This window comes from Anabas testudineus, chromosome 13 (genome assembly GCF_900324465.2).
Source record: "Anabas testudineus chromosome 13, fAnaTes1.2, whole genome shotgun sequence".
In the NCBI taxonomy this organism is placed as follows: Eukaryota; Metazoa; Chordata; class Actinopteri; order Anabantiformes; family Anabantidae; genus Anabas; species Anabas testudineus.
The window spans coordinates 13,224,478-13,243,941 of NC_046622.1; the positions used below are offsets into that span (position 1 = coordinate 13,224,478).

At 39.1% G+C, this 19,464-nt stretch overlaps 1 protein-coding gene across 1 annotated transcript in view; it reads right to left on the reverse strand.

The window, feature by feature from the left end:
* The window catches only part of si (sucrase-isomaltase (alpha-glucosidase)), a 53,302-nt gene extending 34,433 nt beyond the window's left edge, over positions 1-18,869 (reverse strand). Inside the window, exons 1-16 of the mRNA XM_026339841.1 lie at positions 18,743-18,869; positions 14,356-14,479; positions 14,144-14,235; positions 13,858-13,978; positions 13,448-13,557; positions 13,010-13,164; positions 11,916-12,087; positions 11,588-11,687; positions 10,678-10,790; positions 10,432-10,557; positions 8,360-8,491; positions 8,077-8,196; positions 5,235-5,348; positions 4,597-4,681; positions 3,837-3,954; positions 1,088-1,259 (exon numbers count right to left, since the gene is read on the reverse strand). Of these exons, the coding sequence (XP_026195626.1) occupies positions 1,088-1,259; positions 3,837-3,954; positions 4,597-4,681; positions 5,235-5,348; positions 8,077-8,196; positions 8,360-8,491; positions 10,432-10,557; positions 10,678-10,790; positions 11,588-11,687; positions 11,916-12,087; positions 13,010-13,164; positions 13,448-13,557; positions 13,858-13,978; positions 14,144-14,235; positions 14,356-14,479 (1,854 nt within the window). The 5' untranslated portion in view covers positions 18,743-18,869. The remainder of the gene's footprint in view (positions 1-1,087; positions 1,260-3,836; positions 3,955-4,596; positions 4,682-5,234; positions 5,349-8,076; positions 8,197-8,359; positions 8,492-10,431; positions 10,558-10,677; positions 10,791-11,587; positions 11,688-11,915; positions 12,088-13,009; positions 13,165-13,447; positions 13,558-13,857; positions 13,979-14,143; positions 14,236-14,355; positions 14,480-18,742) is intronic.
* Between the last annotated feature and the right edge of the window lie 595 nt (positions 18,870-19,464).

The following is a 19,464-nucleotide window of genomic DNA, read 5'->3' on the forward strand; positions in this document are numbered from 1 at the left end:
TGGAGTCCAAGAAAGAGCCTTCAGTCAAAGGCCAGTCCATAGAGACTGCCGTCTTTCTATTGTTTACTACTGGCCACATTTTACAACAGACTCAGTGGGAGGGAATCGATCTAAATCCCATTTCTCCTGCTCTCCCTCTTTGTGTGATGTGTGTGTGTGTGTGTAGCGAAGAATCTAAACTCTGCTTGACACAGTCCCACCAGGATGTAGTTGGCATCTATGAGGCTACCTGATGTGCACAGCTGGAGAAGTCCATGTGTTTGCATGTGTGTTCAACTTCCCTTTGTTTTCTTATCGCTTGTTTGCACTCTGTGCTCTGAAGATATACATTCCCAAGCATGCAGGACGAGCAGTACGGTTGATTTTTTTGAGTCTATGTCCTTTGAACATGGTGGTGTTTCTGCTGAAAGAACCAGAGTTCCTCCAGACATTTTAATTGATCTCTTTTGCAGCTTATTTATTTTTTCGTGCTTGCCCCTCTGTCTTTGTGCTTACGCCTGAACATGGATCTCAATTAGCAGCTGAATCATCCATAAAAAGGCAAAAGAGGAAAACACGGGAATGCAAGAGCTTTATGTTAACTAATCATTATAGGTACTTTAAGGCTGGCTTTAGCAAAATGTCTAAGCTGCGTTAGACGATCGTTTTGAATGATGAAAAGCATTCTCCATATCTACCAGCATTACTACTTTGTCTCTGTCTGTAATTCTGAGAGGAAACTCGGCCTCAAGTCAAATGTGCTATTGTCAATGCTATTAAATGAAGCAGGCAGCATGGAACCCTGGGGTGTCTGGAGTTTAGCTTTTTTCCCAATTTATAGGTAATCAAACTCAAACAAAGCAGAACTTTTTTGCCCAAGTATAAATGCTTAAAAGAAGGTCGTGATGATTTTTTTTTACAAGCAATTTTATAATATGATGTTTTAATGTGTGGCTCACATGAAAAACTATTAAGATGAGTCCTTGCAGTCCTATCAAGCCCTGTGAAAGCAACCAGGTCGAATTTTTTCCCCTGTCAAAGTCATTCAATTTAAGCCTAATACGCTACAATAACAGTATTTGCCCTTCTGTGAATGTTTGTTACTCACATAGGGAACTCCAAAGAGCCCAAACTCTAGCATGCCAGGGATGGCCCATTTTATGTCATTCCAGTTTGCAGCATTGTCCCCTAGCCAGTGACCCGAATATTTTCCTACACCTGGAAAGGAGGAGCGGGTCAACATCAGGGTACGGTTTCCTCCGAACACGCGCTGCAGAGCTCTGTGGGATGGAGAGGAGGCAGCAAGAAGCGATGCAGAGAAAAAGCAGGAGAGGACAAGGTAAGAAAGGGAGAAAGGGAGGGAAGGAGAGGGGGGAGAGAGAGGGAGAGAGAGGTCATTAAGATGAAAAAAAAAACAGGGACAGAGAGTGAGCACAAGGGAGAAACAGAAATCATACACAAACTCAAACCTGCTCACAGAGTAGCAAGACGGAGCTAGTGGTACTACTACTATTGTTGGAAATTATTACATACATTATTTCTAGGAAAATCGAAGCAACATTGATTTCTATGACAATACAAAACCCAGATGATGTTTATAAAATGTGTCTCCTGCCAATAGTACATTTTAATTAGAGGATGGAGGGAGAAGGAAGGAGTGAAAAAAGAACCAAAGGAAAACAGGAGCTAGCTTTAATAGCAAACGAGTGAGTCAGCAAGTCGATTTCAGTTGAGAAATATATTACACGGTCTGCATTTCTATAAACCATATATCCATGTATTGAGAAATGCTCCAAGTAAAACAAACTGTTTTTTCAGGGACATTTTGAAAACTGAGATTTTTTACACAATCTACAGTCTGAAGTCTAGACTACATGTTTTTTGTTTTTTTTTTCTATACATAAATATCACGGAAACTGTCACAATATCATTGAGAAAGAAGCAGTTCTTCTTTCAGTACAAAGCAATGCTGAGGTTACGTTTGAGTAAAATGTACCGTCTTGAAGGTTACATCGGCTTTTTTATTCAAATGCAATTTTTATTGGCATCCGAGGTACATTTGAAAGTGTATAGAATGATGAATCACTCTGGAATATTGAGATAAGTCAGAAAAGGGCGACTTGTTTTGTGACATTACATCTATTCCATAACTTATTGAGCTCAGTGTTGCTGATATTGTGACAATCAAATATTTTGCTCATGCTGCACGTTTGCTACTTTTTGACTTTTACCCTCAGTCTGTAATATACCTCTTCATTGGGGATGTACATTGCAATTGTTTAGCTTCACGGGGTCTCCCTTTGTATCCGCCAAAAACCCATTAGTGCAGGTGTGTGCTGCCTCCTAATTGAAGTAATTTCCCCATACCATCACCATTAGTGCATACAGTATTAGAATTCTGGCAACTCATCCCAACTTTAGCCTTGTGTAAAATGAGCAGCTGGAGGCTTGGTGCCTATAGAAACTCCTGCACTAAGATAATTATGACTACAGCCCTCATACCTCTGTGACATTTAAGTGCTTTTTTTGTGCTGCATTTGCTTATGTGCCAGGCTTCCATTAATTCACAGTACTCATCTGACTATCTTGAGTATTTTATTTAGTTTTTGAAAGAAAAAATTGATGGGCTCTGGTTAATCTTCTCTGCTCTGTGCTTGTTTGCAATTTCGCTATGGAAACAGATTAGTAACATCAATTTTCAGACCATTCTCATTCCTAAGGCTCAAACTAGTGATGATGTGTGAAGTCCTTTGGCTAAGAGTAGGACATCAAACAAGTGCAATATTAGCCCAGCTGTGTCAATGTTTGGCACTTAAAGTAAAAGGCATAATACACATATTAGGCCAAAAGTCTGAGTAGGGAGGAGGACAGGTGGTCGGATGGGTCAGCAACAGGCAGGACTTTCCCACAGGAGACAGATAGTTTGATAGATGGATTGAGTGTTTTAAAGATGTGACCATGTTGTTTATTATAAAGATGTTTATCTTTTCACTTACTTAACCTGAGTTTCTGTGACCAAGCATTTATGGTTGTTGTTGTGACAGCAGCTCCAACATGACTACCGCTATTCTTGTGCTATTTTAAGAGATGGTGACAATTCCTGAAGCATCAAATTTGGGCACCAACGGGTTTAGTGTTGACATAAGATAAAGCGTTATGGTTTCAACCAGAACAAGTTGGAATAAAGGGTAAAGTTGCAGCTCCCTCGTTATCATGTTATAATTTGGATGGTATCCAAGCGTCATTTAACAAGTCAATCTTTAGGCGTGTGTGACAGATTAAATGTTCATATGTTCCATAAACTGATTTAACAATACCGGCTTTTTAGTATTCGTCTTAAGTCTATGTAATAAATGTGACAGGTTAAATACAACTCTCTCTACTTAATGTTACAGTTTTCACATCTCATCTCTTATAATCACAGTGATACTCTGTATTTTTATGTAACTAGTGGTTTCTTAAACTATTTCAGCAGTAAGCCCAGATGAGGAATCCATTCACTTAACCTTGGAACTGGACCTATTAAACATATTTCTGCACTTCTCACATAGGATCCAACTTGAAATCGGTCTACAAGACTCACAGACTGTGATTTAGCATGAGCAATAAGTCAAAGCACTAGACTCAAGTGATAGATTTCTCTGCTGCACTTTTGCACATGAGCTCTATAATTCTAGTGGCAGAAAGAAAAAAAAAACAAAACATTATTCTACAACAGTTGATTTCAATGATTTTCTATTTTGGCAGCATTTTGAGCTTGCCAATACTTCATTACCCTGACATGATGGCAGCAAATTGGCCTCTATACTGTAGCACAACCTGGCCGAACTATTGTTATTGATTGGGAATGTACTCACTTTTCAGTGGCCAGCACCATAGAGTAGCCATACAGACTGTGGACATCATAATGGTCCCCCCAATCATGCTTGGCATCCATACACAGAGTCTTACTGTACATCAACTTATCCAGAATATCTGGGGGAGAGAAAAGACGAAGAAGGTAAAACGATGGGGTTAAGGTGAAAGCTGGCGTGAATGCAAAACAGACTGCAGTGAAGGAAGGAGAGTGATGGGAGAACAAAGGAAGAAAGAAACAGAGAGAACAACGGAGACATAGATAGATATTGCAATAGGAAGTAGGTGGGGGCAACAAGGAAATGAGAGCTAGAACAATGGAGGAAGAGGATGACTAAGGAGAAGTGTAATAAAAAGGTGGTATCAGGGGAGCACGCCTTTTTCAGTTATGATCATCCTGTCTGGGACACAGTTGGAATAAAACACATGGCAGAAGACTCATTCTCCAAACTCTTCTCCAGAGACCCACTATTTTAGATGAGTTTTCCTCTGATCCTGAACTTACCCAATAAGCTATTGTGGCTAATTTATCAACTTGTACGCAGCATTTTGGCTACAGGCTGCAATCTTGTAACGACCTTTTATTTCTTTGTAATACAGTACCCTATACAGTCAAACGGTCATAAAAGTGAGATTTTATACTGTTTTAAACAAGAACAAACAGACTACTCCACATCTCTAAAGTAACACACATATTCTAGATATTGAAATTGTATAAATACAGTGATTATTCGTCAAATCATAGAAAAAAGTGTGTCTTACTTGGAGTGAAGGGAGGGTAGTTGAGGTTGTTAACAGTACAACCCTTACTTGAGCCTTGCTTGAAATTTGACACCTCATTCATGTCCTGCAAGTGCACCAGATGACATTGTTTGATAAGACACAGTCACAGTACAGTATGTCTTTAAGCAAATAGTTTTAACAAATCATTTTAATGGCAGTTTGTGTTGTGAAACTACAACTCCTCTATGAACATGCTGCAAAAGAAGATTTATTCCATTTATTTCCCACTTATGGACACTGCTAAAATGACCTAGGTTGACTTTCATGTTTGAAGTAAGGCAGGGAATTGTGTATATAGCAGCTAACAGCTCGAGTAATGAGTGAGCAAAATCCAAATTTTCTGCTGAGGAATCATTAACAGTATAATTTGAATTTCAGCCTGTTTTTTTGTGCCAGCCTCTGTCTCGTGCTCTTTACTGGCCTCGATGTTCAAACCACAGTGAAATAATTGCCACTGAAAATTATAAAAGTGTGAGCCTACTGCCCTTGTGTGTGTGTGTGTGTGTGTGTGTGTGTGTGTGTGTATGTGTAATTGGCTGCAAAATATTTTTTGGGGGTTAGTAAACAGCTAATCAGTGAATATACACCTCTATTTTATGGATTTAAAATTGACTTACAATCCAGAGGGCATCGTGTTTGACCACCTTTGAGAATCGCTCGTACTCATCAATCCACCACTCGATGCACTTTTCACTGGTGTAGTCTGGAAATACTGTCTCTCCTGGCCACACCTGAGAGGGAGAGAGCATGTGAGAGTCATTGTGTTTCTAATTATTTCTATTTCTTTGCCTGCCTACCCAACGTATTCTCTTCAGGTGTTGTTTTGTAAAAGCTTTTCCGACAGGGCAACATAAAAAAGTAGTAGTCTTAATTTTATGTTTTCATTCACTGTAGTATAAAAGCATCTGCACAGCGTACACAACACTGCACATTTAAACAACATGACGCGACATTGACTGTGTAAGCGCAGTGAGCGGCACGAAAGCGAAAACTAGATCTATGGAAATGTCAGAGTAATATCTTAGAGATGTGGAAATGACAAAGAGAGATGAAGCAAGGGAGGATTAATGGGAGAGAAATGGTAAAGGAGAAACGAAATCAAGGGACAGACGAGTTGAGGAAGAGAACAGCGGAGGAAAAATCGATAACGCAATAGAAATCTGTAGACGTGACTATGTGTTAGAAGTCATCCTTAATGGCATGTATTGAGAAAAATGATTAGTTCACGGAGAAAGGTGGTGATTTGATGTGTGTGAGCGAGAGAGACAGTGAGTGCGTGAGCATCTGTGTGTAAACTCTTATGTACAGCACAATCTCAAGGTTGCTCCACACTTGCTATCTTTAACCTTCACATCCACCGCCAATTACAGCCCAGTTTGTTGCAAAGACATGAATCATGCTTATGTGCGCTTGAGTGTGTGTGTGTGTGCTTGCGCACACACGCACATAGATTTATAGGCAGATGTTTTTTGGCAGGTGGTCAAAACTCCAAGGTCAGAGCTTATTGAAAGTAGCTCGCGGTTACCATCATTCTTTTTTTGCCGGTAATTTCGTCCATCGCTTAACTCGAGATTTTGTCTCTCTGGCGTCTCCAGCTGCTTCCTAATACTGACACCGCAGTAAACACTTCCAACAAATCTGCTGGCATTTGTAGCTGCATATCTCACTCTTATCTTCATGGCTGTTTGTCTGTTTTTATGCTGTCCTGTCAGCTTGCCTATCTATGTCATTACATGTCTGTCTCCCGTCTTTTACCTGCTTCTCTTTCCGAGCTTGTTCCAAAGTGTCTTTCTGCCTTCCGTGGTGTCTGTCCCCTTTTTTTGTGTTTACCTGGTAATCTCTCTTTTTGTCTTGTGTCTCTCACTATGCGTTACTTCCTGTGTACCAGCCTGTCACACTACCACTCTGAAAGACATTGAGTCTGTCTCCCTGTATGTTTCCCACTCATCTATTATTTGTGTCTGTCTGTCTGTACCTGCCTTTTTGTCTGTCATCCCTTCTTTCAAACCCACACACAAGCTTTTTTCTTACTGCTCTGTTTATTCCCATCCATTTTTTTTTCGCCTCTGTGATCTGAACAGTTCATTTGTGTGAGTGAGGTCCTGCTATGATTTTCCTCACACATTGAAACATATGGGCCAGCAGGAAAACCTTTTATCCTTATCTTTGTGGGCAATTAGCTGTCTTAAAAGAAGAATAAATACCAGCCTGCTGCTGTATCTCCTTTATCTCTGACACAGCAACCACACAGGTCATTTTGCAACGACCCCATTGTTTTCATAACAAAGAAACATACATTCATATGGAAATAGGAAAAGAATCAATTATGATCACACACACATGCGTGTGTGGACATACAGTGCTAACAGCCAGGAATAACTTCTCATTTAGAGAAACAGACACACATACTGTAGATGCACACACATTTTTGTTGTCCTCTCCACAACACACACACTTGCAAATCTAATCCACGATGCAGTCACGCACAACATTTTAAGATTAAACACTAATGCAGAATCAATGCATGTGTTTGACCTGTTATAAACAGCATGAAAAAACGATTAGCAGAAGGACAGGGCCTAATCGTGTGCGTAATCAAAAACCACTATAAAAGCATGGGAGTAACACACTTAAACCCCCACCTCCATCCCTCTCTGCAGGGAAGAGCTTTTTAAACACACACTCTGTGGGGGAAAGGATCAAAAATAACATAACAGATGCTTGAACTTCCATTAGGGGATATTAGTTTTATGGAGAATAGGATGATACAGCCACATATATATATATATATATATATATATATATATATATATATATATATATATATATATATATATATATATATATATTTTTTTTATTTATTTATTTTTATGTTGCATGTATCATGTTAAAATACAAACAGTCATCCACTCAGTGGCAAAGAGTAGTATTCAACAGGAACCTTTGTCTCGTTAATAGTATGATGTAACAATACATTAATACTGTAGATCATTCAGTCCATATCCTTGTATTGCAGTGATTGCCAAATTATTGCTATGTTCCTGGAATCATCCTAGGTATTGATTTCACAAAAGACAGACTTTGAACTTGCAGCTCAGCATTGTAAAGCACATTGCTCAAATTGTGCTTAAGGCTTTAGATAAATAAACAATTTCCATGATATTAAAACACTTTCACAGCGCTTTATAGCTGCTGTAAAGTTGATTAGATAGATATAGTCTCGAGGAGCTGATTTAAGAGTAGTTAGCAAGTCTAGCTAGCTGAATATGTTTTGTCAGTGACCTAACTAAAATCTAAATATGTAAAATCTACTTGGCCGTTTCTGGGAAGCCAGGTAACATGTCAATAACAGGTAACAGTCATGGGACATATGTAGGGAATTACCATTAACATTATGATACCATTAAGTGCATCGTTTCATCTGGTTGCCTTTGTGCAGCTGTCTTAAATGTAGCTCACCTCTCCTATCAGGGGGGTTTCTCCATCGGCTTCAAAGACCCAGGCCTTCTTCTCAGTCCCACGATCATAGGATTCATATGGAACATCCCCAATCAGTTTACTAGTAGCTACAGCGGGATCCTAGAAACAGAGAAATACACTAAAATATACTGACACAACATAATGGCACTAATGTTTGGCATTTAATACAATAATTATACTAAACTGAGGTAAAGAAGCAGTAAAGTTGAATTCATCTGTCTATCGATCAAATACATGAATAACTTTGACTAATGTTTCTCACCAGGATGAGGATGTATCTCTGTCCCTTCTCATGCAGGTAATCAGCAAACTGAGGCAGCTCACTGAACTTGACTTTGTCATAGGTGAAATCTTTCTTTTCCTCCATGTAGTCAATGTCTGTGTACTGAATGTCCTGCATGAGGAAAAGAAAAATACCTGATCTGTTTAAGCTTTCTCATATACTTTATATTAGGGGAAGGAAATAATTTGAAATATAGATATTTTATGTTGCTTTGAAAAACATATTTTGTAACAGTATGGTATTTGACAATTCAGCAATTTGAATATAACTTAAAATTATTATTATTATTATTATTATTATTATTATTATTATTATATCCCCCTTAATCATATAATAGTAAACAAAACAAAAATCTTTCCATCTTGGGTTATGACTTGTCTTTGCTGGACGTTTGAAGATCTGATGGAAGTGCAAACATTTTAGCTAATGTGCTGCTAAAACCTTGGGAGGACAATGGGAATGTTAACACTTTTCTTCATTTTTTTTCCAGAGTGTGACTTTATTCTTGCTCTTTATCTGTCTGTTGTCTGCCAAAATCGACTTCATATCGATAGAGCAGATGGTTTGGAAGGCTCTGCCAGATCCTTCCTCTAATGGTAATCAGCTCCAGACGTATTAGGCAGAATGTGATAATGCTCTCTGTGGTCTATCTAATGGTTATCAAATATGTCCCTGAGTTTAGCAGGAGAGGAAGCAGCTGCATCCTAATGTCTTTGAATATGAAAGAGAGACTGGAGATTATCAGAGTGAAAAATTCAGATGGGTTAGAAATTTGTTTGTAGTGGATATTTAGATAAGGCAGAGTTCAAACGGAGTGCTTGATTGGTGCCATCATTGCTGAGTTGTGATCCAGTTTACGAGGACACATAAAGATCGGGATGAGGCATTTACCTCAGTAATTAAGGAGTGAGATCTACATCAAACATCAGTGTGGAAAGGGCCTCTTACAGTTACTGTCGACACATTCAGACGAAGATTAGCAGTAAGATTCATTCCCAAGAAAATGTCAACTAGAACTGTTATTTATCAAGTGTCTCAGAATGGAAGAGTGGTCGGAGTAATTTTAACATTCAGATCAGGATAAATGAGATAATGAAAGGAACTCAGTCAATTGATCTTTTATCAGCGCTAACATTCAGTGACGCTTGAAAAATAGTGGTCCTGGGATTGAACCTATAGAGCCCAGCAGACTCTCCATTATTTGACAGAAAGCTGGATTACCCCGTCTAAGCTAAAGGCCATCCCTATCACTCTGACTGTCTGTCGAACTCCTGCTTCAAGCTTCATATCACGTCTCCACAGATAGTGTAGTGGTTAAGGTGCTTGCCTCTGGAACCACACAGTAGTGCATGAGTAGTTCAGATTTAACAAGGGGTGCACAGGGTGATGCATGGATTTCCTTCACCCTCGAAAACAGTGACAGAACTGTCACTGTATGATTTTACTAGTCTTTCAATGCATTTATTGCCCTTAGAGAAGGAAAATCTAGTAACGTCCTCAAATGTCTCTCTGTGTTTGACATTTGAGCTTAAATTCAAAGACCTGCCTGCGTTTTGGCCCAAATCTGGATTTGTATTGCAAAGAAAATGAGAGAGTGAGATACAAAATCCAGACCAACAGTAGGATAACTGTCACGTTTTCCCAGACCGTAATTGACTGATGTTGATCTCGTGCTTCTGATACTCTGGTTAGATATTGTCACATGATTTCTTAATGACAGGGCGTATGAATGGACCAGATAACTCACAGCTGCACCTTAAACCTAGTATGATATGATATTGTTGGACATTTTATTGTTGTAATAAAGATTTACAACAGAAGACTAAGGTGTGTGTAAAGGTGCCAAACACAAAGCACATTTATGCAACTGAAATTCCTAATATACTATGGAAAATATAGTATCACAATACAGGTTCAAATGTAAATATTGCCAATGTGAACACAAAATCACACACTGGCACGGAGGCAGCAAAAACCTTGACAGCATTTGTAGAAGACAGATTGTCAGGCATATAGTCTGAAAAATAAACAGTGTGCAACAAGGGTCTTACATATGGGATGCCCACAGCTCGGTTTCTCTCCACTGTTGCCTTGACCTCATTCAGGCTGCCGTAATCCCACCGAGAAAGCTGGAAACCCAGTGACCAGTATGCAGGAATGACAGGCCTGCCAATAAGCTGGACAGCACAATTGGACATATTGTTAATATATTTTTCATGCCAATGCTACCCGAAGCCCTTTTTTTTTTACAAATGGCTGCCTGCATATTTTAGAAAAAAAACACAGCTATGCCTCACCTCGAGGAACTCCTGCACCACTTGCTCTGGTGTGTCTCCAAAGAAAACGTAGAAGTCAAGGATACCTCCAATTGTTCTGTAGGTCACCGCTGGAGCGGGCTGTAGAGTCACCTCTGAACAAATGACACAGAAGGTAGACGTTTCCAGAACTTAAGCCTAATATTATTCTTAACCCATACCCTGCATCTTCCCTAATTTGAACTGAGGTTGCCTCCCCAGGACCCTCTAAAGAGTCAAGGGGTTTAGCTGGTGGATGGATAGATATAACTTATAGCCCTAAAATGCCCTCTCACTTGTGAACCATCTTTACCTCCCTCTGGTTTGTTACTATATTTCCCTCTTCTTCCCTTTTTTTAGTTTAAGTTTTAGTCCACATTACAAAGAAACACACATCATCTATGTATCTGTCAAGACAACCCATGAGAAACCAAAAAAAGCTTTTGTGTACAGAGACCATAGACATGAGCAAGAGAAACTTGTCAGTGGGCATTCCCATTGCTATCAGTCACTGTCTTCATGGACTAAAACAGTCATGTAATATTCTCTTTGATTTGTCAGCACAATTTTCGATTGGAGCAACAGCAAATCTATTTGTGTTACGAGGATTGCATCCAACCGGTGGTTTATTTGCTCTTGAACCATTGAACCATGATATGGTTTTGTTTTGCTAATGTTTGGACACTCGTGTATGTTTACATGTACGTGCACATGTGTATTACACTGTTAGTCCATGAGCTTTCTCTTTATCAAGTCCAAGTGATTTTTTTAAGCCTTGTGTATCTGTTCTCCTTTTTTCATGGTGATGCATTTTCAGAACGTGGTCTTCTTTATCTTGCACAGTGCAGAGTCATTGTTAGTCTCTTGTACATTTATGCATTCATGTGTGTGATTGTGTGTGTTTTGTCCTCACCCATTGCATTGCTGTTCATGAGGAAGACTCCAAATGACTTTCCAGTATCGTCTTCCAGACAGAGGAAGAAGGGATAGTGTCCATAGAGGTTATGTGTTCCCTGCAAAGAAGGTGGGATGAAGGAAGGTTTAAAGAATATAGGATAGAGTTAGGCACGGGAGGGATGAACAAGGAAGTTTTAAATCTGTTTCCATAATCAAATTAAAAGATATTCTGTTATCAGTCTGTGCATAGTGGTGTCGCACACACAAATCTGAGTACAATAGACCTAACTGTAAGCCTTTCATAGACATGTCTGTCACCACAGTGTGTGTGTGTTGCCCCTCACCCCATTAGGGAAAGAATCTCTGGTGAAGATTGGCCAAGTTCTCCAGTTCATGTCATGAAGATACTGTGTGTGCACATGCTCCCCGAGACCATAAACATTATTGGATGGTAATTTTGCAGAGATCTGTAGGTACTGGTCTGCAAACACCAGTGGAGCCATTCTAGTGTCAAACCTGAATGAAAAAAAAAAAAAAGATCAGGTCACCACTGGGAAGAGAGAAGCCCGACTGATGAGATATGTGAAAAAGAGAGAGAGACAGAACAGGTGATAGATAAAATGTGAGAGACAAAGAAGTAAGAAAGAGAGTGACATGAAGTGAGAAGAGATGAGTGAGTGGGAGTAGGAACGAGACAAGGATATGTGGAGGAGTTGAGTTGTAGAAAGGAAAAACCAGGGAGAAGACAGACCATCCCATCAAGCTCTAATAAGCCCTCTGGGTGGCATTTCTCCAGCCTTCAAAACAAGACATACACTGGTAGTTGAAATGCTAAGCCTGCTTGAGCTGCATACAGCTGACAGAGCAAAGGCAGAGACAAAACATGCAAGTACTGATTGGATATGCAGTAAATATATGATATATTTTAATTATTTGTACTGATTGTTCATGTCAACAAACAAACAATCACAATAATACAAGGAGTGTTCGCATTTGTCTTTAATCATGTGGCTTTGCAATAGTAACACTGTCAGTGTCACTGTCTTTTATTTTGAAATGATGATAGGTTACAAAAATAGAGTCATTGTGAGTATTATTACACTCAAGTAAGTAAGTGTGTAAACCTAAAAGATGGGTATGGTTATTGTGGTGAGTCACATATTTTACCACACAACACTTAGTGATAATGGTGATTCGCAGAGTTTTAAGAGTAACAGCAATTAGATAAGTAAGAAGTTCAACAGCTAATCATTAGAACAGTATCACTTGTGATGAAAGATTATGTGTAGTGTTAAGAAAGACACAAGTACTATAGTCACTTACTTTGAAATAGATCCAGATTCTACTGGATTCATGCAGCACTTGCATAAATGGCTTGTCTTGGGTTATCTGCTGTTTTGTACAATGTGCTTTGCTCAATGTGGCTTGCAGTACTCACAGGACTTTTTGGTCCTTCCCCCTGCGTACAGTGAGGCCAAAGGGTTTCTCTGTGATCTCCAGTGTGCTTCTGAGGGGGACGGATGGGTTACTGCTGAGAACTTTGTTGACATGCTCATGGGGGACCTCAAACCTCTCGTTGTTGGGGTCGTAGATCTGAGGGAAAGGAAAGAAACCGCACAGGTAGCGTGAGTGTGGCCTCGTTTCTAACAGTCATGTTTGTACTTTGTTGTGGATGTCCCTATTTTGGTTCTTCTTTGCTTCCGTCTATGTTTTGTTGGACATGCTATGATTAAAAACTGCTTTTGAAATTAATTGGCATAGATGAGGTGTATCTTGTAACTTCCAGGTTCTTACAAATGTGAATGCGTGTGCGTGCACGAGTGTGGATTTTTGTGCAAAAGAAATTCTAAACATTGAAGTGTCTGTCAGTGTGCACCTTAAATCTGAGTCGATTGTTTGACTGCATTACTGCTTGAAGTGATAGCTCGTGTATATCTGCTCCAAACAAGGAAGGAGAGGCCATTCTTTTCAGCTTGGCATTCAGTTCTGCAAAATGAAACGCAAATAGAGATGTTAAAGGTTGTAATACAGTAATACATTGAAGACCTCATTGTTTAAAACTGCAGTGTCGCAGATGAAATGACGTTTTATTGACTAGCATCATAGCCCATAATTCAGTAGGTGTTACCACTGTACAGTTACATACATGAAAAATTTTGTCTTGGGCACAGATGGAGAAAAAAAAACAGGCTGACCTAGAAACTGCACTAAAGTGAAAGCCAAATATTTTCCCACATTAGCTTATACATGGGTGAGAATAGTAGAGAGGGGAAAATGAAGGTTTACCAAATGAATTTGGTTGCTCTATGCTTTCCACAGTGTATCCATGGTTGATTGGGAAGAAACACCAGGGGACATTTGATGCATCCACTGGCCCCCAGCAACATCCACGAGCTTCACATTTGAGCTGTTGAAGTAAGAGGTGTAAAATCTACATTAAAAACAGAATGCTATGATTTGCACATCTCATAAACGTATCTTTTATTCGCATTTTGTTGTATGAATCAGTCTTTCCAAAATGCACAGGGTATTGGATTTGCTTTGTATTCTTGGAAATCATAGTAACCCATACCTTTGAGGCACCACCATCAGGGTAACAGTCTACTCTTTCAGCGTGTGCAATGACGGGACACTGGGCAACAAACAATGTTTCTGTAGTGTTTGCTAAAAGATAAAAATGTTTAAGCAAGCATTAGAAATGTTCAAATTGAAAATCCTGTATTTCTAATGACTCCGAATTCAGTGTGTGTGTTTTGTAAAGTATGATCATGTGTGTTCACCTACCATTTTTAATGACCCCACCTTCTCCAGTGGCAAACAAAACAATGAGAACGATGGAGACCACCATCATCAATGCGAACACAACCATTAGGCTCACCTCCAAACCTGAGAAGCGCCTTTTCCCCATCTAATACACAGAAACAGATGCACATGTACACACAGATTACAAAGGCCATCACCAAGTAATCTAAAAAGCAAGGTCTCTAAAGTTTCAAAAGCTTCTCTGCTTAATGAGGTCTATTGGCTGGACTGACACGTGTAGAAAACAACCCCAAATTTAGAAAAGACGTATCTGAAATATTCATACGCTTTCCTTGCATTAACCTTGGACTTGTTCTGACATCTATTAATCTATTAAATTGTGGAAATCACAAACTACTGCACTACTGTAGATGAAACCTTTGGAAAAAATTGCCCTACAGGTTGGATCATTGCAAAGACACGCGTTGCATCATTCAAGCAATTGGGCTTCACTGTACTCTTGGATACAAAAAAACAAAACAAAAAAAAACACACACAGTGTGTGTGATAGGAGGGTATGTGTCAGTTTGGGTGAATGAGAGGCTTATAGCTATCCTGTTTAATGTGATGTGAAGAGCAGGCAAGGGCAAAGAGAGAGAGAGACGCAAAGCCAAATGTGTGCATGCCCCTGTGTGTGTGGAATCAGCTGCACACTGCAGAGTGAGACTAAAACCACCTGCAAACATGCAACGAAACCCCAAAAACACACACATGGAAAAGCACAGGAGTTTAAACCTACAAGCAGTTTAAAGTATTATCTGAGATGGACTTTTAACTTACTAACTTTAGATCACTTTTGTGTCATATGTTTGTCACCTGTGATTATACTAAAGGCTAGTATGAAAAGCGTGGATTGGTGCAGTGTACGTCCGAATAAAGTATTCTGTCTACACATCAGTATTCAAAGCCCTCTAGAGACATCTGTTCCTCACCATTAAAATTTACATAAAATTATTTACTCTACTGGCAAAAACCAACACATAACCAACATTATTAACAAAGTTGGTCACCGTCTGTCCACATCAATGTGGATACAACTGCATAATTCAAACATCTGCGAGCTACAAAACTTGAAAAATACTGTAAGCTGGCAATTCATCTGTTTTATGCAATTCTGATCATGATATATCTGTAAACAAGACTGAATGTAATAGTTTTTAATTTATTCATCATTATCATACGCTGATGTTGTTGTTATTAAAAATGAACCCCACCAGCATCACGGTGGTAGTCTGTCATCTGGCATTATATTGTCAATGATGCACTATCAACAACAAATGCTATCATCAATGTTGTAGAGAAGGTTTGCTTACTGTTGATCTTAATTGTAATATATGATAAACCTTGTTAGTTCTTGAGTTGAACAGCTAGAACATCTGCAACTGCAATCTTACCTTGGCTCTCTCCAGTGTTCAGGGCAAAGTGCTCTGAGTTTAAGTGAGATAGCACCTTATAATCCACAGGATGTTTTATGGTCATAGGGTTTCACCACTCTTGTACAGCTTGCTGTGTGTAGGTGTTTTATAGTCTCTGCATGCAGACCCAGAAACCATAAAAACCATCTGATAACTATCTGCAGTGTAAAGAAACAACTGAAACCTAAAATCCCCATATCAGCTTGTTACAATCAACCCTGCTATCAGGTTTGATTCCACAGTTTATGACTGGGTATCCATGTGCATGCTTGGTTGTAATTTACCCACAGATTAATGTGTATTTTTGTTGTTTTATGTAAGCTTCAGCTCAGCACTTGTAATCTTCACCACACTGTGCCCACGCTTCTCAGTCACTGATATACACGTGATACTCACATGTTTGTAAAAACAATCTACCAGAACACCTGATAATAATATAGTGGTAATAATAATTCACTGTTATCAAAAGCTTTTTTGTATTTGTTATAAAACAGAATTACAGAGCTGTCATTTTGCTTGCCTAAATCATCTACAGATAGTGTTTAGGCTTTAGTTCCCCTTTCTGTGTGTGAAACTTGTATGAAGGGCAAACACAGTGGTGTAGTAAGCACTGTACTGTACTGCACTCATAGCTAAAGCAATCAGGGTTTCTAACCTACGGGATGTGTAGTTCCCCTTGTGACTGCATGGGTCTTCTCCATGTACTTGAGCTTCTTTCCACAGTCCAAAGCCCTGCAGTTGGGGTATCTGTAGACTCTAAAGTGCCCACGGGTGTGAATCTGAGAGGGAATGGTTGTCTGCCTATATCAGCCCTCTGATAGACTAGAGACCTCTAGCACAATGACAGTTGGGATTAGCTACAGTTGCCCAACACTTAACAGGAAAAGCAGTTTCCTGATGGCTGGATTTGTATGAGATTATTCAGCCATCAGTGGGTAGAGTGATGTATTCAGCTCCACTTAAAAGCAACAAGACAAACAGTATTCTTAAATTAAAGATATTTTCTTTCCAATAGTTAGATGAAGAGATTAATACAACTGTCATTTTTTTTATTATACAAAAATGCTGTGACGAGCGCTGTGATCGTGGAACCAGAGTTACTATGTGTAACTATTGCTCATTTTCACACCATCTTTGTCTTCTAACAATGCTCCCGAGCTTCATAGAGCGAAAGACAGATGACTGCACCCTCTGCTGTGACACTCACACAATGACACAATCATCATCGTGCAGCAGGACAGCAGCGATGATGAACAACACTCACCTCCTCTCTGGTCATCAGACGTGAGAGTCGTGGCGAGCCAGAGAAAACCAGAGCAGGCAGTTCGTTTTCTGCCTTGAAACAAATAGTTTCATTGTTTGCCTTACAACAATGACATTGTATTTGACAGGATGCACTCTGCCTTTGTTCAGTGGGGGTCGGAATTTGATGTTATGTCCTGGACATGAGGTTTTCTGGGCTTGGTATTCAAAACACACAGATTAGCTGTGGTCCAGTGCCACTGGCTTCCTTCAAAGGGTTTGGTTTGTTTTGAAAGCTGAAGTTGAAAGAACTGGTCAGGATCTTGGTTTCAATTGTACATAGTTTCTATGGCCTCCAGCTACTGTACGTCTGGACTCTCTGTAGTATTGGCGACAGTGTCCATGTCATTCCATTGAAGAGAATGAAGACAATGATAAACTTAATAAGCAATTTACTCTCCAGGGATGCAATCACCTGTTCTTCCTACACAGAGAGTGCTTGTCGTGGACTGTAAAAACCCAACGTTAGTCTATTTTAGAGAGAAGGGGTGGGTGGGGGGTACATAAAGGACTTGCATTGCTATCTCCATAATTTGGATAAAATACCATGGATAACAACGACACAATAACCTCTTTTTGTCAGTTTATATGCTTGGAGATTTAGGTGGCTAACCTAAGTCCTTTTCTAATCATTCTGCTCACTCACTCAGTCTTTCTCTCCTTACAAATCCAATTCAACTCTGCCACTGCCAATTTCAGGTGCTCTACCTCTAGAATGCAGCGCCAGCCAATTTCAATAGAACAAACTGAAATTGGCAATTCACTCTCCTGTATTGATCCAGTCACTTTAAAACTAGACACTCAACACTGAGAGCTGCCAACCAAACACGCTTATTTATCCGTGTTTGTGTGTTCCTGTACATAAGAGTATGACAAGTGGAAGTAGAATTTGAATTGTCTTTCTAATATGAGCTATGGCCAAATCGTTTATTAGCTTTAAGAGCGCTACTCGTTTACTGTTTTAGTTCCTTCTTTCTTTATTTGTTTGTATTTAAAATACACAGTTTTACAGACATTTCATTCCAATGAATGTTTTTATAACTTTTGTTTTATCACCTGCATTGCTATTTTGTAACTGCAATCTCAATGCATAATAAAACACTCTCAAGGTCTTAATATAATAAATGTTTTTATAGTGATTTCTGTATCTACCAACAGTCACTAAATTATTCTCTCCAGTGTCAGGTGCCAGGTCTATTAATAATTGACCACATGAAGTTGTAGCACATGTTCACTCAGGAAGACTACTATTCTAATGCATTCTCTTAGTCTACTGCCTGCTTTTCATTTTCCACATAATCAGTAATGTAATTCCACGCTACTACATTTATATTTATGCAAACAAACCCCTCCACATATTATGACAAAATAATTACCATATGACTGCCCTTGCATGTCTGACAAATATCAGTGTACATTTTCTGCACAAATTAATAATTCTTACTCTTCAGCTGCTACATAAATAAGCATGAATCATTTCATTAATTTCCTCAAATGAATACTGCCAAGTTGTTTTAAGCAGTAACCAAAGTTAGGGATTGATAGAGTAATGGAAGTTGCTGGTGAGAGGACACCGGAGGGTAAGTGTGACAGCTACAGTACTGTATGTTTTAAAAATTGATTGCAGGTTCGTAAACAAAATGTCAACTTACACACAGTCAGTCCATTTTTTAGGTCCCTGCTGCTCCTCAGAGTTACTAATGGTCACACAAATCCTAACCCTATTATCTTATAAGGTCTGCGGTGTTCAGCATGTTGTCCAGCACTGGCTCTTCAATGGGGGAGGGGGTTTTGCTTGACCTGTGGATAAAGTCCATCATGTGAATTAGGTTATATTCCAAACAACAAATGATTTGCTCTACTTTCTTACCAATTTTTTTTCTTATTTTATGTTGACAGGTTAGCAAAATCTTAAATGAGATCTACAGAACAATATGTGTTTGGCTCTAAAATGGCACAAATTGCACAAGTAATGACTTGAAAGAGTACCTTATTATCTAAAAATGAAACCTGTCTGTTAGCACAGAGTGTGGAATTAGCCATAAGCTCTAGAGATTTATTTCAGCGCTGGATTTTATAAAGGCCATTGATGGTTTTACACTGAAATTGCAGGAAAGTTGTTGTTTAGTTAATGTTAAGGTGAAAGCCCTCACTAGTACTGTGTTTTATACTGTATTTTTGCTCTCCATGTAGCCCTAAGTAGTCTTTTAAAAGCTTTTCTCAATTAAAGCAAGTCTTTAATGTCAAGTGACTGATTTGTCTTCCAGTTTTATGGTTAGAACTGAGAAACAGGAGTAAGGGAAGGTAGTTAAGGTGGAAAAAGTCACACAAACATCTACAAAGAATTGAGTCATAGTTGATTTATTATAATTTA